The sequence below is a fragment of the Neolamprologus brichardi genome, chromosome 14, assembly GCF_056152115.1.
Source record: "Neolamprologus brichardi isolate AB-2024 chromosome 14, ASM5615211v1, whole genome shotgun sequence".
Classification (NCBI taxonomy): domain Eukaryota; kingdom Metazoa; phylum Chordata; class Actinopteri; order Cichliformes; family Cichlidae; genus Neolamprologus; species Neolamprologus brichardi.
Window position 1 is genome coordinate 33740893 of NC_142117.1, and position 21446 is coordinate 33762338.

At 38.1% G+C, this 21446-nt stretch overlaps 2 protein-coding genes across 6 annotated transcripts in view; both read left to right on the forward strand.

Annotated features, from left to right (window-relative positions):
* Positions 1–10737, forward strand: part of ryr1b (ryanodine receptor 1b (skeletal)) — a 69729-nt gene extending 58992 nt beyond the window's left edge. For all 4 annotated transcript variants that reach the window (XM_087851159.1, XM_087851161.1, XM_087851160.1 and 1 more), the window contains 18 exons: positions 71–175; positions 3066–3147; positions 3242–4551; positions 4635–4717; positions 5014–5206; positions 5442–5528; positions 5773–6027; positions 6129–6259; positions 6662–6704; positions 6787–6920; positions 7008–7068; positions 7160–7306; positions 7401–7535; positions 7684–7840; positions 8416–8480; positions 8568–8668; positions 8837–8888; positions 9019–10737. In XM_087851159.1, the coding sequence (XP_087707285.1) occupies positions 71–175; positions 3066–3147; positions 3242–4551; positions 4635–4717; positions 5014–5206; positions 5442–5528; positions 5773–6027; positions 6129–6259; positions 6662–6704; positions 6787–6920; positions 7008–7068; positions 7160–7306; positions 7401–7535; positions 7684–7840; positions 8416–8480; positions 8568–8668; positions 8837–8888; positions 9019–9114 (3237 nt within the window). In that variant the 3' untranslated portion in view covers positions 9115–10737. The remainder of the gene's footprint in view (positions 1–70; positions 176–3065; positions 3148–3241; positions 4552–4634; positions 4718–5013; positions 5207–5441; positions 5529–5772; positions 6028–6128; positions 6260–6661; positions 6705–6786; positions 6921–7007; positions 7069–7159; positions 7307–7400; positions 7536–7683; positions 7841–8415; positions 8481–8567; positions 8669–8836; positions 8889–9018) is intronic.
* Positions 10738–11815: 1078 nt separating this feature from the next.
* On the forward strand, positions 11816–17082 carry LOC102779565 (galectin-4-like). 2 transcript variants are annotated; one of them, XM_087851163.1, is made up of 16 exons: positions 11816–11928; positions 13447–13535; positions 13869–14073; positions 14294–14407; positions 14858–14881; positions 14969–14995; positions 15111–15146; positions 15254–15283; positions 15398–15433; positions 15540–15569; positions 15680–15715; positions 15870–15896; positions 15995–16024; positions 16457–16545; positions 16636–16801; positions 16936–17082. In XM_087851163.1, the coding sequence occupies exons 1-16, from the start codon at positions 11887–11889 to the stop codon at positions 17080–17082; spliced, it is 1128 nt and encodes a 375-aa protein (XP_087707289.1). In that variant the 5' UTR covers positions 11816–11886. The 2 variants fall into 2 exon arrangements, with proteins under 2 accessions (XP_087707289.1, XP_087707290.1); XM_087851164.1 differs by lacking the exon at positions 15111–15146.
* The last annotated feature ends 4364 nt before the right edge of the window (positions 17083–21446 follow it).

Consider the following 21446-nt stretch of genomic DNA (forward strand, 5'->3'; position numbering starts at 1 on the left):
ATATGTCTTCCAAATTTGTAAGCGCACATGAATATTATCTTTATTTGCCGATGTGTGTGTTAACTTTCAGGGTCCCTGTACTGGGAACCAACAATCTCTGGCCCACAGCAGATTGTGGGACGCTGTTGTGGGCTTTCTACATGTCTTTGCTCACATGATGATGAAACTTGCTCAGGTAAGGAACATGCCATTCAATTCATTAATTTTCAGTCTTTTTCTTTTTTAGTTTTTATTTCCCGGTGTCAGGAATAATTTCCATTTAGAATCCAACACCCCCCCCCCCCACCCCCACCCCCCCCCCCCCACCCCCCCAAACTATTTTCTATAATAATCTAAACATACTTGTTTATAAAAATAGTTGTCGATTTGTCTGTTTTGTTATGCTAATTATATAAACTGTCTCTCTCATGGTTCCTACAGAGAAAAGTATGTATTTGTTTGATTACTCTCAGGTTTAACTTTAGAAAAAATCTTAACCGTTTCCTCCCTTTTTAGTCATATTGTTTCTGCCACTTTGATGAGTCTTTTGATATTTAACTGTCTGATAAATATCAAAGGATATTTAAACCTCGCAAATTTTGTCCCTGGTAAAGTAATCTGTCTATATATTAAGTCTAACTGTCTTTATGTTTTAGTTAGATTGTAACCAAATTTAAATTAGAAATGCAAGATCATCTTCCTTCATGCATACAGTATTTGTCTTGTAGCTACGCGTTTATTAGCTATGTTCATCGATTCAACAACTTTGTTTGACATTTTAGATTTCCACCCAGAGAAATATGAAAACATTTTCAGAGTTGCAGAAATTATGGCTACTACATTAGCAAAGCTAATTATTCTCACTCAGTCTAATGTAGAGGTGGGAATCACCATGCATCCCACGATACGATATTATCACAATACTTAACGCACGATACGATATTATTGCAATTTTTTAAAATATTTTGCTATATTCAGATTCTGTACATAAAGGTAAACTTTATCAATATTCATTTTATCTAATATCAAAGTCTCACACTCAGTCTTTCTCTCATTTCAGTTTTATTGTTGACAAACTGAACGGTTTGTATTACAGTCTAGTCCAACTTAACTGAATGCAACCATCTGGTACAATTATAGCTATTCTGAACTATGCAGTTTATGAAAACTATGCAGCCCCTTCAGCAACTGAAGAATTTGAAAGTAAATTAAAACAAAATATAATTTTACATTAAATAAAAAAGTTTTAAACTTAATTAAAATAAAACATGTCTTAAATTAAAATAAGTAAACTGTCATGTTTATTGCTGCCAAAAAAAAGTTAAACACATTTGGACAGTGAAGGAATGTCAGGATTCTTGCTCAGAAAAAGGATCAACATGCTCTGAAGTCAGAGCATGTTCCAGTCCACAAAAACTTTTTTGTAACAAAATATCGATTTCTGCTGTCCCTGTGTCGATACATTATTAGCAAACAAAATATCACGATACTACACAGTATCGATTTTTTCCCCCACCCCTAGTCTAATGTGGAATTAGAATTCCTCAAATAAATCAGCTAACCTGATGAATAATATGAACTTCATTAAAGTTGGCAGAAACAACTTGAAAAAAATATACACTTATTCCTTTCTATTACTCCTATTTTCCTACTTTACATTTTTGTATGATAAAGTTAAACTACCAGTGCTATTTGATTGTGCTTTGGGTGTTTGCTTTCAATAACACGTGTCTTCTGTCATTCATTTGTTTGGGTTTACAAGAAGCTGCAGTGTTTACTAATCTAATTTTGTGTGGCTGTTTTATTGCTACTGACACCACTGATTAAAAGGCATTTTTTATGTCATATGACTCTCCTGAAAATTACTTTTGTACAAGTACTTTGTTTAGGCAGGTTTAGATAAAACAAAACACATACATTAAAAAAAGTTTTGTTCTGAAGTTCTATGCCAAAAAAACTTCCAGAACAATATATGCTGTCTTGGTTATTGAAATGGAGGCTGTTGCCTGACAAAACATTAGATAGTATTCATGCTGTGACAATCCGAAAACAAAGTAAAAATGTTAATGTAAAACAGTTTTATTTTCATGTGTAACTCTGTTAGATGCACCCCGATCCTGGACAGCGAAACGGCGTAAGAATCTGTGTTTTCACACCGAATCCATTTCATTTAAAGCCCCTCATGCTTTTTTAAAGCCCTCGTGCTTAATACTTTCTTTAATAAGTTGCTTAATAGCCTGCACCATCTACATGTGCCTCTTTGTGTATTTTCTCTGCAGCACTTCATATTTTGTCTTTGCGTTTATTGTAATGATGTCGATTTTAGGTCTCAACTGTTAAACAAGCCAAAGTTACAGTTATTCACTTAGTTGTGCTAGATTTAGACCTCGATGATTATTACACACCAAACTGTAATTACACTTTGTAAGGTAAGTGTCTCCGGATGTATTGTGATTGAATTAATTATTTCTTCTTTGAGGGATTCATTTCACTTTACTCCTTAAAGCCTTAACGTGTTGTATCGTCTCTCTTCATTTAGCTGTTTCATTTGCTGTAGATGATAAGCTGTTTAAAACGGTACAACTCTGATTTCGCAAGCAGTTTTTGCTGGCTTGCATGACATCCTTTTCCTCTAGATCTCCACCAGTCTGACAGCCACTATGACCTATGATAAACATTTGAAGTTTGCCATATCAGCTGGTGCAGGCCTTCAGGAGTGATAAGATTAGCGTCTGCAAATATGGCTGTCTTCCATCCTGCAGTCTCTTTTTCAAATTAAGGCTGTTAGAAGAGCCATTTTCTTCCTTCCCCTTTCCTGTGTTTCTGTCTCACGTCCTATCACATTCAGTGTACAATTTATTATATAAAAATGCATATTCTTTATTCAAAAATGCACTCCCAGGATCATTTTTGGAGTAGATCACACTCTGAGGTAGTGCCTTTCACTTACGTTTTAAAAAAAAAGCAAATTATGTTCAGTTTAAACTGTAATGTATACAAAAAATGGCTTTTTTTTAGTCAATACACTTTAAAAAGCTTGTCTCTCCGCTTTGTGTTCTGGTATATACGTTTTGGCTCCATCGAAGGACTCCAGTCAAATTGGTCTCTTGAAGGAGCTTTTAGATCTGCAGAAGGACATGGTAGTGATGCTTCTGTCACTGCTTGAAGGTAAGATACTCCTCACTATCAGATCATGTCTGCTTCTTTCTGTCAGATACATTCTATATTGTCCTTATCTCATCTCTGCTTGTACTGCTATCAGGCAATGTGGTGAATGGTACCATTGCCAGGCAGATGGTTGACATGTTGGTGGAGTCCTCCAGCAATGTGGAGATGATCCTTAAGTTCTTCGACATGTTCCTCAAGCTCAAGGATATAGTGGCATCCGATGCGTTCCGTGATTATGTGACTGATCCACGTGGTCTTATTTCAAAGAAGGACTTCTCCAAGGCCATGGACAGTCAGAAGCAATACTCTCCCTCTGAAATCCAGTTCCTCCTCTCGTGCTCAGAGGCTGATGAGAATGAAATGATCAACTTTGAGGAGTTTGCTGATCGTTTCCAGGAGCCAGCAAAAGACATCGGTTTCAATATTGCTGTTCTGCTCACAAACCTGTCAGAGCATGTACCCCATGACACTCGCCTTCAGAACTTCCTGGAACAAGCAGAGAGCGTGCTCAACTATTTCCGCCCTTTCCTTGGCCGTATCGAGATCATGGGAGCCAGCAGGAAGATCGAACGCATTTACTTTGAAATCAGTGAGGAGAACCGCAATCAGTGGGAGATGCCTCAAGTCAGAGAGTCCAAGCGGCAGTTCATCTTTGATGTGGTCAACGAGGGTGGCGAGAGTGAGAAAATGGAGATGTTTGTGAACTTCTGTGAGGACACCATTTTTGAGATGAACATTGCTGCATCTATCTCTGAGCCAGAGGGAGATGGTGCAGAAGAAGAAGATGATGATGAAGAAGAGGAAGGCGGAGGAGATGAAGGAGAGTCTGGAGAAGGAGATGAAGGAAATGGTGAGGGTGAAGCTCCGGAGTCGGCTTCTGCCTTTGCAGAGTTTCTGAAGAGCGTGGTTAACTTCTTTAACATGTTCACCTTCCGTAACCTCCGGCGTCGATACCGCAAACTTCGAAAAATGACGGTAAAGGACATGATTATCGGCCTGGTTACATTCGTCTACACTGTTTTGATGGGCATCCTGATTTTTGTCTATAGTATATGCAAGGGTTTCTTCACACTAATATGGAAGGCACTGTTTGGTGGAGGCTTAGTAGAGGGTGCCAAGAAGATAACAGTCACAGAGATCCTGGCCAGTATGCCCGATCCCACCCAAGATGAAGTTCATGGGGACCTACCGCCTGAACCGGGTGCTAGGGAAGTCCAAGATGCAGATGGAGTGGCTGACCTCATAGATGCCGTGGGTGGAGAGGAGGAAGAAGAGGATGGTGAGGACAGAGAAGGTGGACGGTTGCCTGGCTTTAATACTCCTGGGGGACTTGGAGACATGGGAGAGACAACACCAGAAGAACCTCCGACTCCAGAGGGCACTCCACTGTTGAAGAGGAAACTGGTGGGTTGTTCTCTCTCGTAGTTTTTTATTAATATGTACACTCTTTAGTAACTGGTTAATTAATTGTCAACTAATTTAAACAGCTGGCTGCTGCAGTAGGAGGACAAGGAGATGAAGAAAAGGTTGAACACGAAGAAGAGGCTCCTCAGGAGACCGAGAAAGCAGAGTAAGACGTTTGCCTTGTTGTCAAAAATAAGCAGGATCTGCTTAAAATGTGTCCTTGAGATTAAACATAATATATTCTGAATTCACCGAATTCACTATCATGTGTGCAATTATAAACAATTTCCAGATGTTATTGATTAAAAAAACAGTTGTAACTCTGCACGGTTTTGTTAGTTGTTCACATACATAGCATACACCCTTGTAGGTATTGAGTTTTTAATCACATTTTAAACAGTGCCAAAAGTCTAAAGCTATTTTTGTTTTCCCAAAGCTTAAATTTCTTTGTGTCTTTCCAAGCACCGAGAATGGTGAGAAAACAGAGAAAGCAGAGAAGGCAGAGAAGGCAGAGCCTGAACCCGAGGTAAAGGAGGAAGAGCCTGAGGAACAAGAAGAGATAAGTGTGAAGACCAAAGTGAAGAAGGACAAGAAATCTGATAAGGAGGGCTTTAAACTGTGGAATGAGCTGGAGGTTCAGAGGATTAAATTCATGGTGAGCAGCTTTTTCTTTCAGCACCGTGTTGAATGTATTTTAACTGCCAGGATGAGTACTAGAAAATGAGTCTGATATGTTCAGCTAGTGTACTAGAGATTAGTTTCATACATAGAACATTTTTAAAATAACTCCTGGTGTACTTTTGTGATTAGTAACTCATGGAGGACACCTTATCAGCATGTTTATCAGCATTTATCACAGCATTATTGCTAATTTCTTTATTTCTTTCCAGAACTACCTTTCTCGTAACTTCTACAATTTACGTTTCTTGGCCCTGTTCATTGCCTTCGCTCTCAATTTCATCCTGCTCTTCTACAAGGTCTGTTTTGACTAAATAATTTGATGTCATGACACCTGGGACGTGGCACTGTGCATTACAAATTCAGTAATTAGAATCTGTTAGTTCTGGAGTCTTACGTGCATAAAAATAAGCATATTCACATTTATACATCAGCACCTAACTAATATTTGTGATCTTAAATATTTTTTTCAGATTTTTAGTAAAATTATTCTTAGAAGCTTTAGCGAGACCCTGAGGACTGCTGTTTTTTATGACTATCTAGGTGTCTGAAACGCCTCCAGGTGAGGAGGAGTTTGAGGGTTCTGGTCTCTTTGAGGGTTCTGGGATTTTTGAAGGCTCCGGTGCTGAAGAAGACGGATCAGGATTAGATGACGGAGGGGAAGATGATGATGAAGAAGGCCCTTTGTACTACTTTTTGGAAGAGAGCACTGGCTACATGGAACCAGCAATGGCTTTCTTTGGTATTGTTCACACCATCATCTCCTTCCTCTGTATCATTGGCTACAACTGCCTGAAGGTGTGTGAGAGATTTGCTTTTCTTTAGTCCAAAAAAGTTTTAGGGGTGTGTTTTCATAGGTTTCATGCGGTATATCTTCTGCCCATCTCCACCTTTGTAAGGTCCCTCTGGTTATCTTCAAAAGAGAGAAAGAACTGGCCAGAAAGCTGGAGTTCGATGGCCTCTATGTCACTGAGCAGCCTGAGGACGATGACATCAAGGGCCAGTGGGACAGACTGGTGCTCAACACTCCGTAAGACCCATGTTTCAGTATCAGATACATTCGTGATACTTTATTACGTAGAACCTGCTAGTACCAGGTTGGTACAACAAGGCACTTTTGCCCAGAGAACTGTCACTCACTGGGTATTTTCTCTTTTTCAAAGCATCCTGTTTAAACACTAGAGATGGTTGTGCAGTAAAATCACAGTATCACTGATAGAAGACAGAGAGCAAGGAGAGATGATGAGCTGATAAAGAGTGAAAGACGGTTGGGCAATGAGAAAATAAGGAAAGAAAAAGAGAACAAACAGGTTTTTAGGTCAGGAAGATATTTATCTGTGCAAAACTGGAAAGGAAATGTGTGAGGCTCCAGAGCTTCAAATAAATAAGATAAACTGAGCACACTGTAGCTAATGTTTGTATCATTGTGCAGAACCTTCCCCAACAATTACTGGGACAAGTTTGTGAAAAGAAAGGTAAGAGTTTTTTGTCAGCCACATTTTTGCAGTTATATATTGAAGTACGACGGTCAACTCAACATCTGTATGTGACATCCAGGTTCTGGATAAATATGGGGACATTTATGGCAGAGAGAGAATTGCGGAGCTGCTTGGTATGGACTTGGCTTCTCTTGATGTCAGCGCCATGAACCATGGAAAAAAGCCTGAACCTGACACCTCAATGTTCAGCTGGTAAGCTCACGCATTACATGAATCAGTATCATTTACAGAGTTATATTTAAAAAAGGCATAATGTCAAATGTGTCTGTTGTTGTGCAGGATAACATCTATTGATATCAAATACCAGATCTGGAAGAATGGTGTGGTCTTCACTGATAATGTGAGTAAAAGAAAGTTTTTATGTAATTAAAACATTAAGCGAATCTGCTTTGAATGCGGTCTTCCTGATGCATTTTTTAAATATCTTTTAGACCTTCCTTTACCTGGTTTGGTACATGTTGATGTCTCTGCTTGGGCACTACAACAATTTCTTCTTTGCTGCTCATCTTGTTGACATTGCAATGGGCGTGAAAACCCTGCGCACGATTTTGTCCTCCGTCACCCACAACGGCAAACAGGTTACACTTTTGCTAAAGATATGTAATCAGGCTTTCAGTTGACCTGTTTTGTTTTTTTACATTAGATCCTTTGTTTTCCTTCCTTTCGCTGCAGCTGGTGATGACAGTGGGTTTGCTGGCCGTGGTGGTGTACCTGTACACTGTGGTGGCCTTTAACTTCTTCCGCAAGTTCTACAACATGAGTGAAGACGAGGATGAGCCGGACATGAAGTGTGATGACATGATGACTGTGAGTGAACGGCAACCCCCCCACAAAAAACAACAAAGCAAAAATAAACCCACTTCAGGACACACCCAGCATGATTTTTTTGGAGGTCGGCTTTACTATGAGTTGTGATGCTATCTAAACTGACCTCTGACTTTACCCCCTCCTGCAGTGTTACCTGTTCCACATGTACGTTGGTGTGCGAGCTGGCGGTGGCATAGGAGATGAAATTGAGGACCCAGCTGGTGATGAATACGAGCTTTACCGCGTTGTCTTTGACATTACATTCTTCTTCTTCGTTATTGTCATCCTGCTGGCTATCATCCAGGGTAATTTTGTGTTATTTGTGGACACTTTCTTTTTTTTTTTTTTTTTTGCCTGTCCCGTTTGGCTCTTTTGCCATCAGAATTATTGTCTAAAGGCGAAGAAAGATGCCCAACGGATTTACTTTACCAAATTGACCATTCCAGCTTTGCCGTAATGGTCCATTTGATTCACCTTTTATTGTTTATTTTATTTTCACTTGCTGAATATGGGACAGACTTGACTGGGGGAAAGAAAAGGGAGAAAGAAAGAGGGAAAGAAAAACAGCTGAGAAGAGGGATGGGGGAGAAGGGCAAAAAACAAAATTTGTGGACACTTACTGAACCACCGTATCATGACAATTTCACTGCAAACTGTATACAATTGGCTGTAAGCATAAGTCTAAACAGAAAATGGCATTTACAGCCAGTTTTAACACTGAAAAATGTAGCATTTAGCTATTTGTGCAGTATCACAAGTGAAGAAGATATTTCTGTTTTACAAAAATTAGAAAAGGGTAAAAAGGGTATTTTTAAGGGTCTAAGGGACTTCATTTCTAACACTTTGGTCTTCAGTAAGAAATCCTGTGTCTGTCTCTCAGGTTTGATCATTGATGCATTTGGAGAGCTGAGAGACCAGCAGGAGCAAGTCAGAGAGGACATGGAGGTAAGGCTTAATTTTAAACAACCTACATCTCTCTTTCAACTACTAGACATGATTTTGTTTCTCATAAAGTTTCCTTTCTCCCTTTAGACAAAGTGTTTCATCTGTGGAATAGGGAGTGACTACTTTGATACGACGCCGCATGGCTTTGAGACACACACTTTAGAAGAGCATAACTTAGCCAATTACATGTGAGTGGTATTACAAACGCAGATGTGACTTTCACGCCATTAAACATAATATTCTGTTATTTAAAATAGAAAATCAGCAGATATTTGTGCTAATTGTATTAATCTGAAAATCATGTTTAACCCCTTAATGCTAATGATTTTGACTTTGAATTTGTGTTTCTGTTTCAGGTTCTTCTTGATGTACTTAATCAATAAAGATGAAACAGAACACACAGGACAGGTGAGTAAATATAGGGATTGATTTGAGACAAATATTGATGTTTCAAAAACAAAGGTGCAGGCCTCCTTAGTATTTTTTGGAATCGTTAATTTTGAAAGTCGGTATTCACCAACGTTGCACCATTTTTCAGGAGTCATATGTGTGGAAGATGTACCAGGAACGATGCTGGGACTTCTTCCCTGCTGGAGACTGCTTCAGGAAGCAGTATGAGGACCAGCTTGGATAAAGTCATGCATCTTTACTCTGCATCCAATGGAGAAAGAGAGGAGAGTGAAAGATATGAAATTTTAAGATCAAACATATCTATGTCTTAGTTTTGTCCTTTGCCTGCACAGTTATCTCCTCTGTTAAAGCTATGCACACTTTGACTGCACTGTTGTACCACCTGCAGCAGAATGTTGTTGGAGCTTATTTAAGAAAGGGAGAGTAATAACCGAGAGGCATAAGAAGATACAAGAAGCCAGGGGCCTTTTTATTCTGCTATGACTACACTACATGGCCTTTTTGTGAAATATACATAGTTTGCCTTGCATATCAGTTGTGTCTTTTCAAATGGGGCTCTTTTGTCGCTACTGCTGTAAACGTTATAGTGCCTATAGCAAAGCCACTGCTTCAGCAATCTCGTTTAGATTTTCAGTTTCAACACTTTTCTTTGAGATATTTTATTTATATTATTTGTAAAATTAGGATTTTTTTTTGTACATGGCTGCTGCTGACTGGTATTACATGTCTGACTGTTGGTGTTTCTGCAATAAAAGCAGCTCGCAGTCATTTTTCTGAGATCCTTGAGAGGGCAGTAAAGATATTTGGCCGGCTCTCACTCTTTTTCTCTCAAAGCTTGTCTTTGGAGAAGCAATCGTGAATAGAAACTTCTGAACTGACTTGCCAAACTAAAAAAACGCACTGACATCAGTACGTGGCATGTACTGGTGTGAATCAGCTGTACAGACAAACCTACTTGGCACTCTTAAGTCTTACAATGCATCCCTGAATGTATGTGGTGCCCAATCTCTGCTGGTGTTTCTGTGCCATATAAGATATCGATGATGTACACACACATACACTATAAGAGGATGCCAAGGTTATTTATTCTTTATATGCAGATCAGATCTTCTGAAGACGACCGTTTTAGCCCGTCTGTATTTCTGGCCAACAGTCTGTTTTATGACACTTTATGCACAAATAAGTTTTTGTCAGTGCATTAAAATAAGTAATGAATGTATCTAACGTATACACGTTGGCCAAAGCGTCATCTGTATAACTGAGGAATGACTAGGCTGCCTGGACGCTTTTTGATGAAAAGACATATTTTACTTAAACCATAGATACATATATTTATTTTTATTTGGGGCTTTAAGGGATTTAAATGACCCTTGCTACTTTGTTGGACACGTGTGTCCTGTTTGTGACATCCTCAGTGGTGACGAGAAATGGTCTTACACAGGTTTATATGCCCAGTTTGCAGTCAGAAGAGAAAGTTAGCTTTTGTTTTTGCTAGTTAGGTTTTTATGATCAGTATTTTTAGGAATTCAACATATGAATTATTTTCTCAATTTAAAAAAGTCATGTGTGATGCATTGATCTCAGACCGTTCTGTCTCACTATGCCTCCTCCTGAACACATAAAAAACTCATTTACTCTCCATCTTGTATTTAATGTTATTATATGTCAAATACAGAGCAGTATTTTGGTTGCTGATGACTCTGAAGTGTGCATTTGCCGCTGTAGCCCTATCAGAAGCATTTGATGTTATGGAACTGAATAGAGATCACTACTTTCCACTTGACTGAGTGTCCTCTGACTGAACCCTGTGTTTCAATACAGAATAAACAGACTATTTTAAGGAGAACGTGAAGATGTCTCCTTATTTCCGTGCAAGCTTCTGTGTGTTTCTGGATGTACATCTCCCCAGATTTGTTCTTCATGTTACCTTGTATTTAGAAGTTACAAATTTCATTCATATTTGGTCTCACAAGGTTGTTCTCCAGTAAGATGAGCCAGGCAGTCTTCATGCATTTCATCTGGGCGATAACACTGATTTTCATTTTGCAATTACACATTGAAGTGGCAAAAGCTAGAGTTTATATTTTATTAAATGAAAGATTTTATAGGTTTGATGGTGTCTTTAAAAACTTTAACTTGTGTGTGTGTGATTTACATTGCTGTGCTTGAGAGCCACCATCTACCGGAACCAAATTCCTTGTATGTGTCTGCACATATACTTGGCCAATAAACACAATTCTGATTCTGATTCTGATATGAAAAGTCCTTAGTTAAGCAGGACACACCCATGAATTACTGTGACAGTTTTGTTCTCTGAATGAATTTGTGTGGGTCTACGTTCAAACACACAACCATTCAGTGTGTTTACTTTACAAAGCACTTGCTGGATTAAGCTAACGCCTCCATGTAGTATGTATGCGTACATTTATGAGGTTACCTGAGTGGGAGATAAGGATTACTTGTGCTTCTGTTTGCCTTTAGCAGATAGGCTTGTTTGGATATTTAATGAATCATACTTAGAGTACACACCTCTACAGTTCTGTTTTATGATATCAGGTTTCTGGGTGTACCAGAGGTAATTTATTCATACATACAGCTCTATTTCAAAAGAGTTCTGTTGCACACATAACTACAAAATGCTCTATAAAAAACATCATTGTACATCATGTATTGAGTATGAATTTAATCAGGTCTACCATAAAGAGAATCACCACCCTGTAGAATGGATACTCATTGCTTCATCATTTTGGTTTTTCCTTGCACAGCTGCACACAAATGCATTCTCAGTCTTTTTCTTTCAAGTGCCACTCCTCTGCTGGGGCAAAGGTTATTTGCAGCACGTTACTCCAAAGTAAACACAGTGATGCAGGGCTGGGTGTGGTACCCTGTTCTACCCCTCCCTCACTGCTTGTATAAAATAAGGCATCTGGGTGGTATTAGTGTTCGGTGAAGTTCTCCTGCTTTGTTCTGCTCGCCCATCTTACTGACTGCAGCCATGTTTGTTGCTCCTCCTGGCTATCAGCCAATCTATAGCCCGGTAAGTATCTGCACGCACTGATACCCACAAAAATATATGTTTTTTTTATTAGGTCTTAAACAAGCGTCATTGTTTTTGTTCTGTTAATAACGATAATATTTGAGCCTGTGGCACTGTGTGAATTTTATGCTGAGAAGATGTAATAAATTGTCCTTAGGTTCTCATAGTTTCATTACCATTACAGGATTTTGCAAATGTATTAACTCAAAAGTGCAATCACATACTTTGTTAGAGAATTCAGATAATATCACAGTGGAAGGTCGGCCGTTTTTGTAAGGAGAAACCAAAAAAGTGACACCATAAAATGATAGCAAAGACGTATTTTTAGTTGGATCTTCTTTTTAGTTATTCAGTTTTTTCCAGTGGTTCCCAAAGAATGACACGTTTTAAGTGACGGGCATTAATGAAGGCACGAGATTAGGAAAGTTTATAACACTTAGAACAGGAGTAAGTAAACAACGTTCTAATTGACCATAGTACTGGTCACGGTTCTTAGTAGAAGAATAGACTAAACAATCTGACCGATAAGGGAGTGTAGGTCAGGATATACAGTTAAATTCAATTTATTTGTATTTATCATAGTTCTAAATCATGACAGCTGTCGCTTCAAGACCCAGCCAGGCCCCAATAATCAGATAGCCCCCTGTGATCAAGCACTTGGGGAGGAAAAACTCCCTTTTAAGAGGAATAAACCTCCAGCAGAACCAGGCTCAGGGACCCATCCACCATGACTGTTTATGGGTGAGGGGACAAAGACAGGGCAGAACATTAACTGGAAGTGAGTCATAGATTAATAATGACTAACGATAACATTCAAAGTTGTGCATAAACACACAAAGAAAGAAACGTGCAGTGCATTATGGAAAGTCCCCAGCAGAATAGGCCTATTGCACCATAACTAAGGGAGAGTTCAGGGTCACCTGTTTCAGCCCTTTTGTTGAACATGGCTTGTTAATAGATTAATTAATCATATTTAAGACTTGTCCACTGTGGTGTATACTGAGGTAAAAATACAAAAATTATGTATTTTTCCAAAGCATTATGGAAGACAGTATATAATACATGAACTGTGTGTGCTTTGCCATGCCCAATAACAAAGAGAGAGGCCAAACTGAGAGAGTAAGAACTGTTGTGAAATAAGATAAACACTAGATAGATTCACAATGCTGTCCATACTGCCCAGGCCTTTGTATAAATATTGAAATGCTGGGCCTCTTTTGGCTTCATTGAAACAAATAATACATTTACAGATTTGGTACAAACCAAATAGAAAAGCCTGATTAATATTTAATCTACATTAAATCCTAATTTGACATTTAACTAGTAACTACACTAATAATATATACACTATTATGATAGTTCAAAATAACACTAGAGTACTGTAATTAATCACTGCAAAGTAATTTGTAACTTGATTTAATCATAATATGACTGACATTTGGACATTTGGACTATGAAGTGCGTACATTCCACCGTGTTGCTGTGTTATAGTTACTTAATATTTTGTCCCTGGCACAGGACATACCCTATCTAGGGCCTATTTATGGAGGGCTGAGGGAAGGAACATCCATCTATATCCAGGGGACCATTCCCAAGCACATCACCAGGTGAGGGGAAGAAATAAACTTGTGACCCTATACACTTTACAGAAAATTTGTTATAGTCAATAGTTGTTAAACAGCTTTGTCTGTTTCCAAGGTGGTTATCTTTAGCTATGATTTATCATTTATATCCAAGAGGCAGCAGTGATTCAGGATCATAGTCCATTAACGGGCAGAGTAAAAACTGCACATACCTCACTGTGTCAACATATTAAGCTCTTTTTTTTTTTTACAACAGTTACAGCAAGTTTCCTAATCTTATCTGCTTTCTTTCTTTCTTTCTTTCTTTCTTTCTTTCTTTCTTTCTTTCTTTCTTTCTTTCTTTCTTTTCATTGGCAGGTTCTTTATCAACCTGATTTGTGGAGAATCTGAATCCAGCGACATTGCCCTACACTTCAACCCTCGATTTGATGGCAGGGACAAGGTGGTCTTCAACACCTGTCAGAATGGATCCTGGGGGTCAGAGGACAAGATTCACAAAATGCCTTTTAGAAAGGGGGAGCATTTTGAAATGGTCATCATCGTTACTTTGCAGGGCTACCAGGTCAGGACAAACTGTTGTACAGACAATGAAAACAAATTCTATGTATGTAAAAATCTATTCATGCAAAAGCTGTAACTGAAGACTCAATAAATGGTTTATTCTCACTATAATATAATTGTAAGGTATTAGTTATAGTCAGTATGTGATCAGTTATATTATTACCATTTATGCTTCTTTTATTGATTTAATCCAACACAAATATGACATTATTCTGTTCCAGATAAAAGTAAATGGGAATGATTTCCATACTTTTCAACACCGCATCCCTATGGAGCAAGTTCGTGGGCTGCAGATTGCAGGAGATGTTTCCATCCAGACGATTAATTTTATTGGGGTGAGTCCTCAGCTCTGTGAATCTTCCGCATTGATGCTTCGGGCTTTGCTGGGGAAAATAAATTAAGTCAAAATTATCAAAAGTTTAGATTTAACAAGTGTGGCAGCTGTTGGCTAACGATTTCTGCATATGTGCCCAAAAGGGCATGCATAGGTATCATGAAGGAATGGGAATAATTAAAACAGTACATGTTGCATCATATTTAGAAAAATCTTTTTTCTTTCATGTTTTGCTGGGTTTAAAAGTCATCTCTTTACAAATGTGAAATTAGCAGATGAATAAATATGTTTGTATGAATAAATGAATAAGTATGTTTCTATCAATATGCCAGATTTCTCCTTGTATTTCAAACAACACAATCTTCTGTGTTTAATTATTATTATGGTCAACAGCACTTACTTTGTGAAGATTTTGTTTTTAATTAATTTTTTCCCTATTTGATCTTTTTAGGGTGGAATGGGAGGAGGAATGGGAGTGAGTATATATATGTAATATCAAAATGATACAAATTAATTTACCACAGCTTTTTCATGATTACAGTCATTCCCTGCTTTTCAACAGGGAGGATATCCAGGAGGTGGCATGGGGGTATGTTACTTTGGCTGAAATATGTTTTGCATTCTGTTTCTTTAAATATTACTGTAGTGAGATAAAGTGTGCATATATTTAATTTGAACTGCACTGTGTTTCTTTTGACATCCAGGGAGGTTACCCAGGTGGCATGGGAGTAGGGATGGGAGTAAGTGTACTGAGTAATTGTACATTTGCTTTTGATAAGATCACTGTACTTTTTCAATTGTCACGTTAGAATTCATATTATTCAACATTCATATTTGAACCTTTCAGCCAGGAGGATATCCAGGAGGTGGCATGGGGGTATGTTACTTTTACTGAAGCATGTTTTACATTCAGTTTCTTTAAATATTACTGGAGCTGTAGTGAGAGGAAGTCTGCACATTTGAACTGCACTGTGTTTCTTTTGACATCCAGGGAGGTTACCCAGGTGGCATGGGAGGAGGAATGGGAGTAAGTATAGTGAATATTGTATATTTGCTTTTGACAAGACCACTGTAAGTTTTCAAATAACATGCTAGTACACACATCATTAAACAAACATGTTTGAACATTTCAGCCAGGAGGATATCCAGGAGGTGACATGGGGGTAAAAAATACTTTCATTCCTCAGATTTACATTTGCTATATTATAAAATGTAGGTCACACATATGTAACAGAGTAAAGTAATTTTAAAACTTCTGATTAATTCCTTGCAGGATGGATATCCAGGAGGCATGGGAGGTGGAATGGGGGTATTGAATTATGTTATAACTTAAATAATCTGTGCAAGCTGAATTTTTATCACAAAAATCTTAATTTAAGTTTTATTTATCTTTCATTTTCATTTTCATTTTGTTTTTGTATTTCTTTTTCTTATTATTAATATCATTATTATTATTATTTAAGGGTACCTTTCCAGGCTCAAATCTGCCGGTGAGAACAATGCACAAAAATCGACATGTTCTTTTTATACACAGTTCATATATATTTACATTTGCTAAACCTACTCATATTTTCTATCTACTAATCAGGGTATGAGTGGGCAGCCAGTCTACAACCCTGTAAGTAAAATTTGCATAACACTTAACTTTCAGTCCAGTCACTGACTCCACGGGTATTATATTGAAAGATTAAATCTGAAATTATGAGGCGAATTTAGTCAAATGAAGATCGATTGTTTAGAGAACATAAACAAGATGAGCTCACATGCTGAACTTTGTTTAATGAAAATGTTCAATTTTACCTTTTCTATTATTATGACTAAGAAAAGCATGTGGGTTGTGAAGCTTGAACTTTTGTTGGTTTCTGAAATGATGCATAACAAAGAAAGTTTGACAATCACTGAATTTGTCAAACAAGACTTCAATCCCATTAGACACCAGACTGTAACCTTTAGGACACCATTAACAGGTTTTGTACACCTCTTATAAGTCCACCTGTGTTACTGTGTAATACTGTAATACTCATATAAGATATCTCATCTTGTATTTAAGCCTGTGCCCTACTCCAACATCATCCCAGGAGGGATGTTCCCTAAGAGGACCATCGTCATCAGAGGCATGGTTCCCTATGGAGCACAAAAGTGTGTGATTTTAAGACTACTTGCCGAAATCTCTAGTGCAGTACTAAAGTGCTAACATGAATGTTTAACGCTCATGGATGTGTGTTTCAGATTAAGGATCAACTTTTTGGTGAGCAGATCTCGAGACATTGCTTTCCACATGAATCCCAGAGTGAAGGAAGGAATTGTTGTAAGAAACAGTATGATTGGAGGAAACTGGGGCCAGGAGGAGAGAGAAATGAGCATGAATCCATTTATGGAGGGCCAGTACTTTGATGTAAGTAACATCAGTCATGCAGTCGTAATATCAAGTCCTTATGATGAATTTTAGAAGCAAATTTTAATGTGATTTTGGCAAATTCTAGAAAACTTTGTGTGTCAGCATTCAAAAGTTTTCTCTCTGTCCCTCAGATGTCAATCCGTTGTGGGAACCAGAGGTTTAAGGTGTTTGTGAACGGGCAGCACCTGTTTGACTTTTCCCATCGCTGGCAGTCCTTCAATGAGATCGACATGCTGGACATAGAAGGCGATGTGCAGATCTCCTACATCCACTTCTGATACCCCCCCCTCCCTCCCCCAAAAATAAATAATTTTGTGCAACTTTCAAAACTATGTCATCTACAGAGTTGCTTATCTCAGTTTCTTACCTGCTTTGAGATCAGATATCTCAATAAGATCAAATGTCACCTCAGTATCTGCTGTATTGTTTATACCAGTTAACTGAATTAATAAATCATTAATGATTCATGAATTAATTTATTTCTTATGCAAAGCTTCTTCAGTTCAAAGTCAAATGGTGGAGAGTCCCAGATTTAAGCTCTGTGGGAGTAACCCACCGAGAGCGACAATGGACCCCCTAATGATCCTCTACCCAACTAATCACATGAGCCAAGGTGTGAAAATGGGTGTGGGTCACAATCAGCCAAGGTTTCGGGTGAGCTCATTGTGAAACCTAGCCCCACCCTATCATGTGATTTCCTGAGGTCAGATGGCCCAGGATGTGAGTGGGCATTAAGGCGTCTGGGAAGGGATCTCAAAACTGGATTATAGATGGCAGACAGTTGGTGTCGTAAACCACCGCCTCTGTTCAAAGATGGTCGCTCACAGTGGACGTAAATGGCTTCTTTTACTCCTCTTTCAAACCATCTGCCCTCTCTGACCAAAATGTGAACATTGGCATCCTCGAAAGAGTGATCTTTGTCCTTTAGATGCAGATGGACCACCGAGTCTGAATAGTTTATATTAATGGGCCAATAGGTTTGATTATAGGAGCACGGGGTGTGTTTAAATGAGACACAGAAAGGAATGTGACTGGAAAGAACCAGTCGGCTTTAGTGAACCAAACCATAAGTTCTGACAACCACAGGGTTAAGGCACTTTACAGAATTGTGGAAAAGAAAATTACAAAAAATTAAAGAAAAGTAAAACCACATAAAACTACTAATATAGCACCCTGGCCAAGTGTTAGCTTTTAGCTCTCAATGTTGGGTGCACCCTGATAACTGACTCCTTAACTTTTACAGAAAACAGATGACTCAAATTCAATGTCCATTCAAATGAAGATCTTACACACCATTCACATGTGGAAAATGTTCTACACAGCAGCTTATTATTCAGAGTCCTAAATAAAACTTGTCCAAGGGGTATAGTCCAAAAATTCCCAGGGTGCGAAAGAAATTAGGGATGAGAAAATTTCAGTCAGTGGTCTTACATATAACCAGCTGAGTGTCAAAGTGTGAGTGATACAGGCCTACCACACCGCAAGGTGCAGCAGATCATCAGGTGGAAAAGAAGGAAATCTCAGTCTCAGAAGAGGAATTCAAATACTAATTATGCTGTTCTAGCTATAATCCACAACTTAGGCTTGTGTTGAGATCATATTAGACATCAATTTGCAATTAAAATACTCAAATTTGCAAAAAAAAAAAAACCATTTCTCTTATACAACCTATCCATTACTGCAAAGTATTGTCAAAACACTTTTTTGTAAATTGCAAAATAAGCACTTTTCCAAAAACAATAGGAAAACATTAAAACTTACCAAGCAAATTAAAAAAAGTTATTGCATATACAACAATTATTAATCAAAATAATTCAGATGAATTCAGTTATACAACAATAAGTTGTTCAAATAACTTTTGATTTGAACAAACAGACAAAAATTAACTGAGGCATACACAATATGTGCTCACCGATCTCAGTGCATCATGCTCGAAGACAATGGTATGGTGTCTCTTATAGTGATGTGTGAATCATGAACGAATCGTTCAATACTCGAGAATCACTTTACTGACTCGTGATCATGATTCACAAGCCTAACTGACTCACTGACTCATCCCTGTTACTGAAGCAAACTAATTTCATTAGTAGAAATATATCTAGCTTATAATTAAAATTGTGGAAAAAACAACAACAACAACCAGTTTCTTAACAAAAACATTTCTGCTCTGGACTGGACGAAAAAACCCTGAGTAGAAACCTCACACCAAGACAATAGCTCATCAGCTCACAGTAGCATCGCTGTGCTAACATGCTAACAGCACATTTGAGCTACTCAAACATGCGGGGCTCTAAATGACATAACAGGGCACGTTTTTTACTCTTTAATGACAGTAATATGATGTCTCAACGTGAATACAAATAAACATAAGTTGTACTTTAAGTGTTACCTCACTCCTGGAAGCAGAATGAGATGAACTTTCAGGCAGTTGATAACAAATTAGACTTAACAAGGCTAACAGTTTAGCTCCACACAGTGCTCAATAAAGTCACTGGAAAACTGTAGCATCCGACTGTTTACTCACTGCCACTATTTTCAATATGGAACATCGCTGATAACCAGTGAACTTATGAGCAGCAGAATTTGTCGCAAACTTATATCTAGTAATTTTTCCAACTCAAAAACTTCAGTGTCTCAGCAAACCAAACACTGCAGCACAGCACTCTTTTCCTCCCCCCAGCACAGTAGTGATGGGTCGTTCGCGAACGAAATGGCTCTTAGAGCCGAATCTTTGACGTGAAAATTTAAATAGTTAAAAGTTGAAATGTGAATAGTTGATTTTTGTATTATATGATTTATTTATTACATTTTATGTGGAGTGAATAAATAAAAGTATATTTACGGTGGCCCCTACAGACAAAGCACGTACAAACTCCAAAACACGTACAAACTCCAAAACACGTAAAAACTCCAAAACACATAAAAACACGTAAAAACACGTACAAACTCCGAAGCACGTAAAAACTCAAAACACGTACAAAAGACAACAGAAGTGCTCCAGGATGCTAGGGGCAGTGTTGAGCTTTTGTTACCTAGTGGCTACACAAGCCAGCAAGTACCAACGACCGGATTTGGTGTGTGGTAGTAGCAGGTAAATGAACATTGTTTTTAAATTATTTGAATATATATGAGTGCCTGTGTATAAATACACAAACAATACACACATGCTTTCAATTGTGTAATTTAAGTGATCTAGTAGCTCTGTTTAGGAAGTTCAGTTCATGCTAGAAATGTGTTTTGGAGTTTGTACGTGTTTTGTCTCTAGGGGCCACCGCATATATTTATATATAAACATATATAAATAAAACCACTTTTTTACGTTAGTAATTCCTTTTGTGCATAATTTTATATTATTGTTAATAATAAATTATTAAAGCAACAAAACAACCTGAAGAGCCGGTTCGGAGCCGAAAGAGCCGACTCTTTTTAGTGAGTCGAACCGAAAGAGCCGGATCTCTCAAAAGAGCCGGAAATCCCATCACTACAGCACAGGACTACACACGCCTAGAAGCGGACACAGGGAGATGGGCGGGACACACAGCAGCAGCCTGCTTTCCTATTGGTCGAAACAAACTGAAAGCTTTGTATTCTGATTGGTTTGGTAGGCTGTCCATCTTTCCTCACCTCTATCATTTCTTAAAGCGGTAAGAAATCATTTTATGTGGGTTACATATAACATGCTATTTTATATAGTTTTATATACAAGTACCTTTGATGTATACAACTAAGAAACACAGCGCCTCACTGACATTTTTTGTTATCTTGAAATGTGTGCCAGATTATTTTCAAGGCCATTCCAATGACAAAATGATAAACTAAAGTAAATACATAAAAAATAAGTGCATACTGTTGTGTCTTTCTCTTGGATTCTGCTATGTACAGCGCCAAACGCTGTCCCTGTAGAAAATCCTCAGACTCCTAAGTTATAGCAAAGATATATACATTACGTGAATCAGGACATGCACATGTAACAACTGTCAGTGAGGAAAGACTTGCTTTCTTAACACTATGACTTGCTCAGTGTACTTGAACTTCAATGTATTTATTTATTTTTAAAGATGTATATTGGGAATACGTCTTTAGATGGAAAGCCAACAGATGCACAACCTCCTCCATGAAGTTCGTGTTTTGACACTTCTGACAATTTTAAGGCTAACGAAAAATAGGGTCAAGTAAAGGCAACCAAGCTAGGCATTCTTAACCTCTTCATAAACTTTCTTATTGTAGGTATTAACATAACCTTAAAAACAACAAGTTTTCTGATCAGATAATTCACTTTGTGTAAAACAGGCTCTGCTGCTTCTTTCTTCCAAGAATGAATGAAGTTTATTCTTATATAATTGTTTCCTTGTGTGTAACAGGTCCTCCATACAAGTGCTGACTCACTGTAAAGTTCAAGCTTTCGGGTTTAGTCTGGCAGGGTCTGAGCTGTTTTTATTAATTTTTTATTTTTTAGCTTAATTACTCTTTTGCATTCAGGTAGTTAAACAGAAATGGTGTGTTTGTTAGGAATTCATTTCTCTGATTCTGCTGCAGTGTGTGTGGGCATGTAGCATGGAATCTAGATCTCTTCACCCTCTTATTGATAAGAGTGTCCCCAACTGCTACAGCAAATGTAATTCTACACTCACTTGGCTCTGGA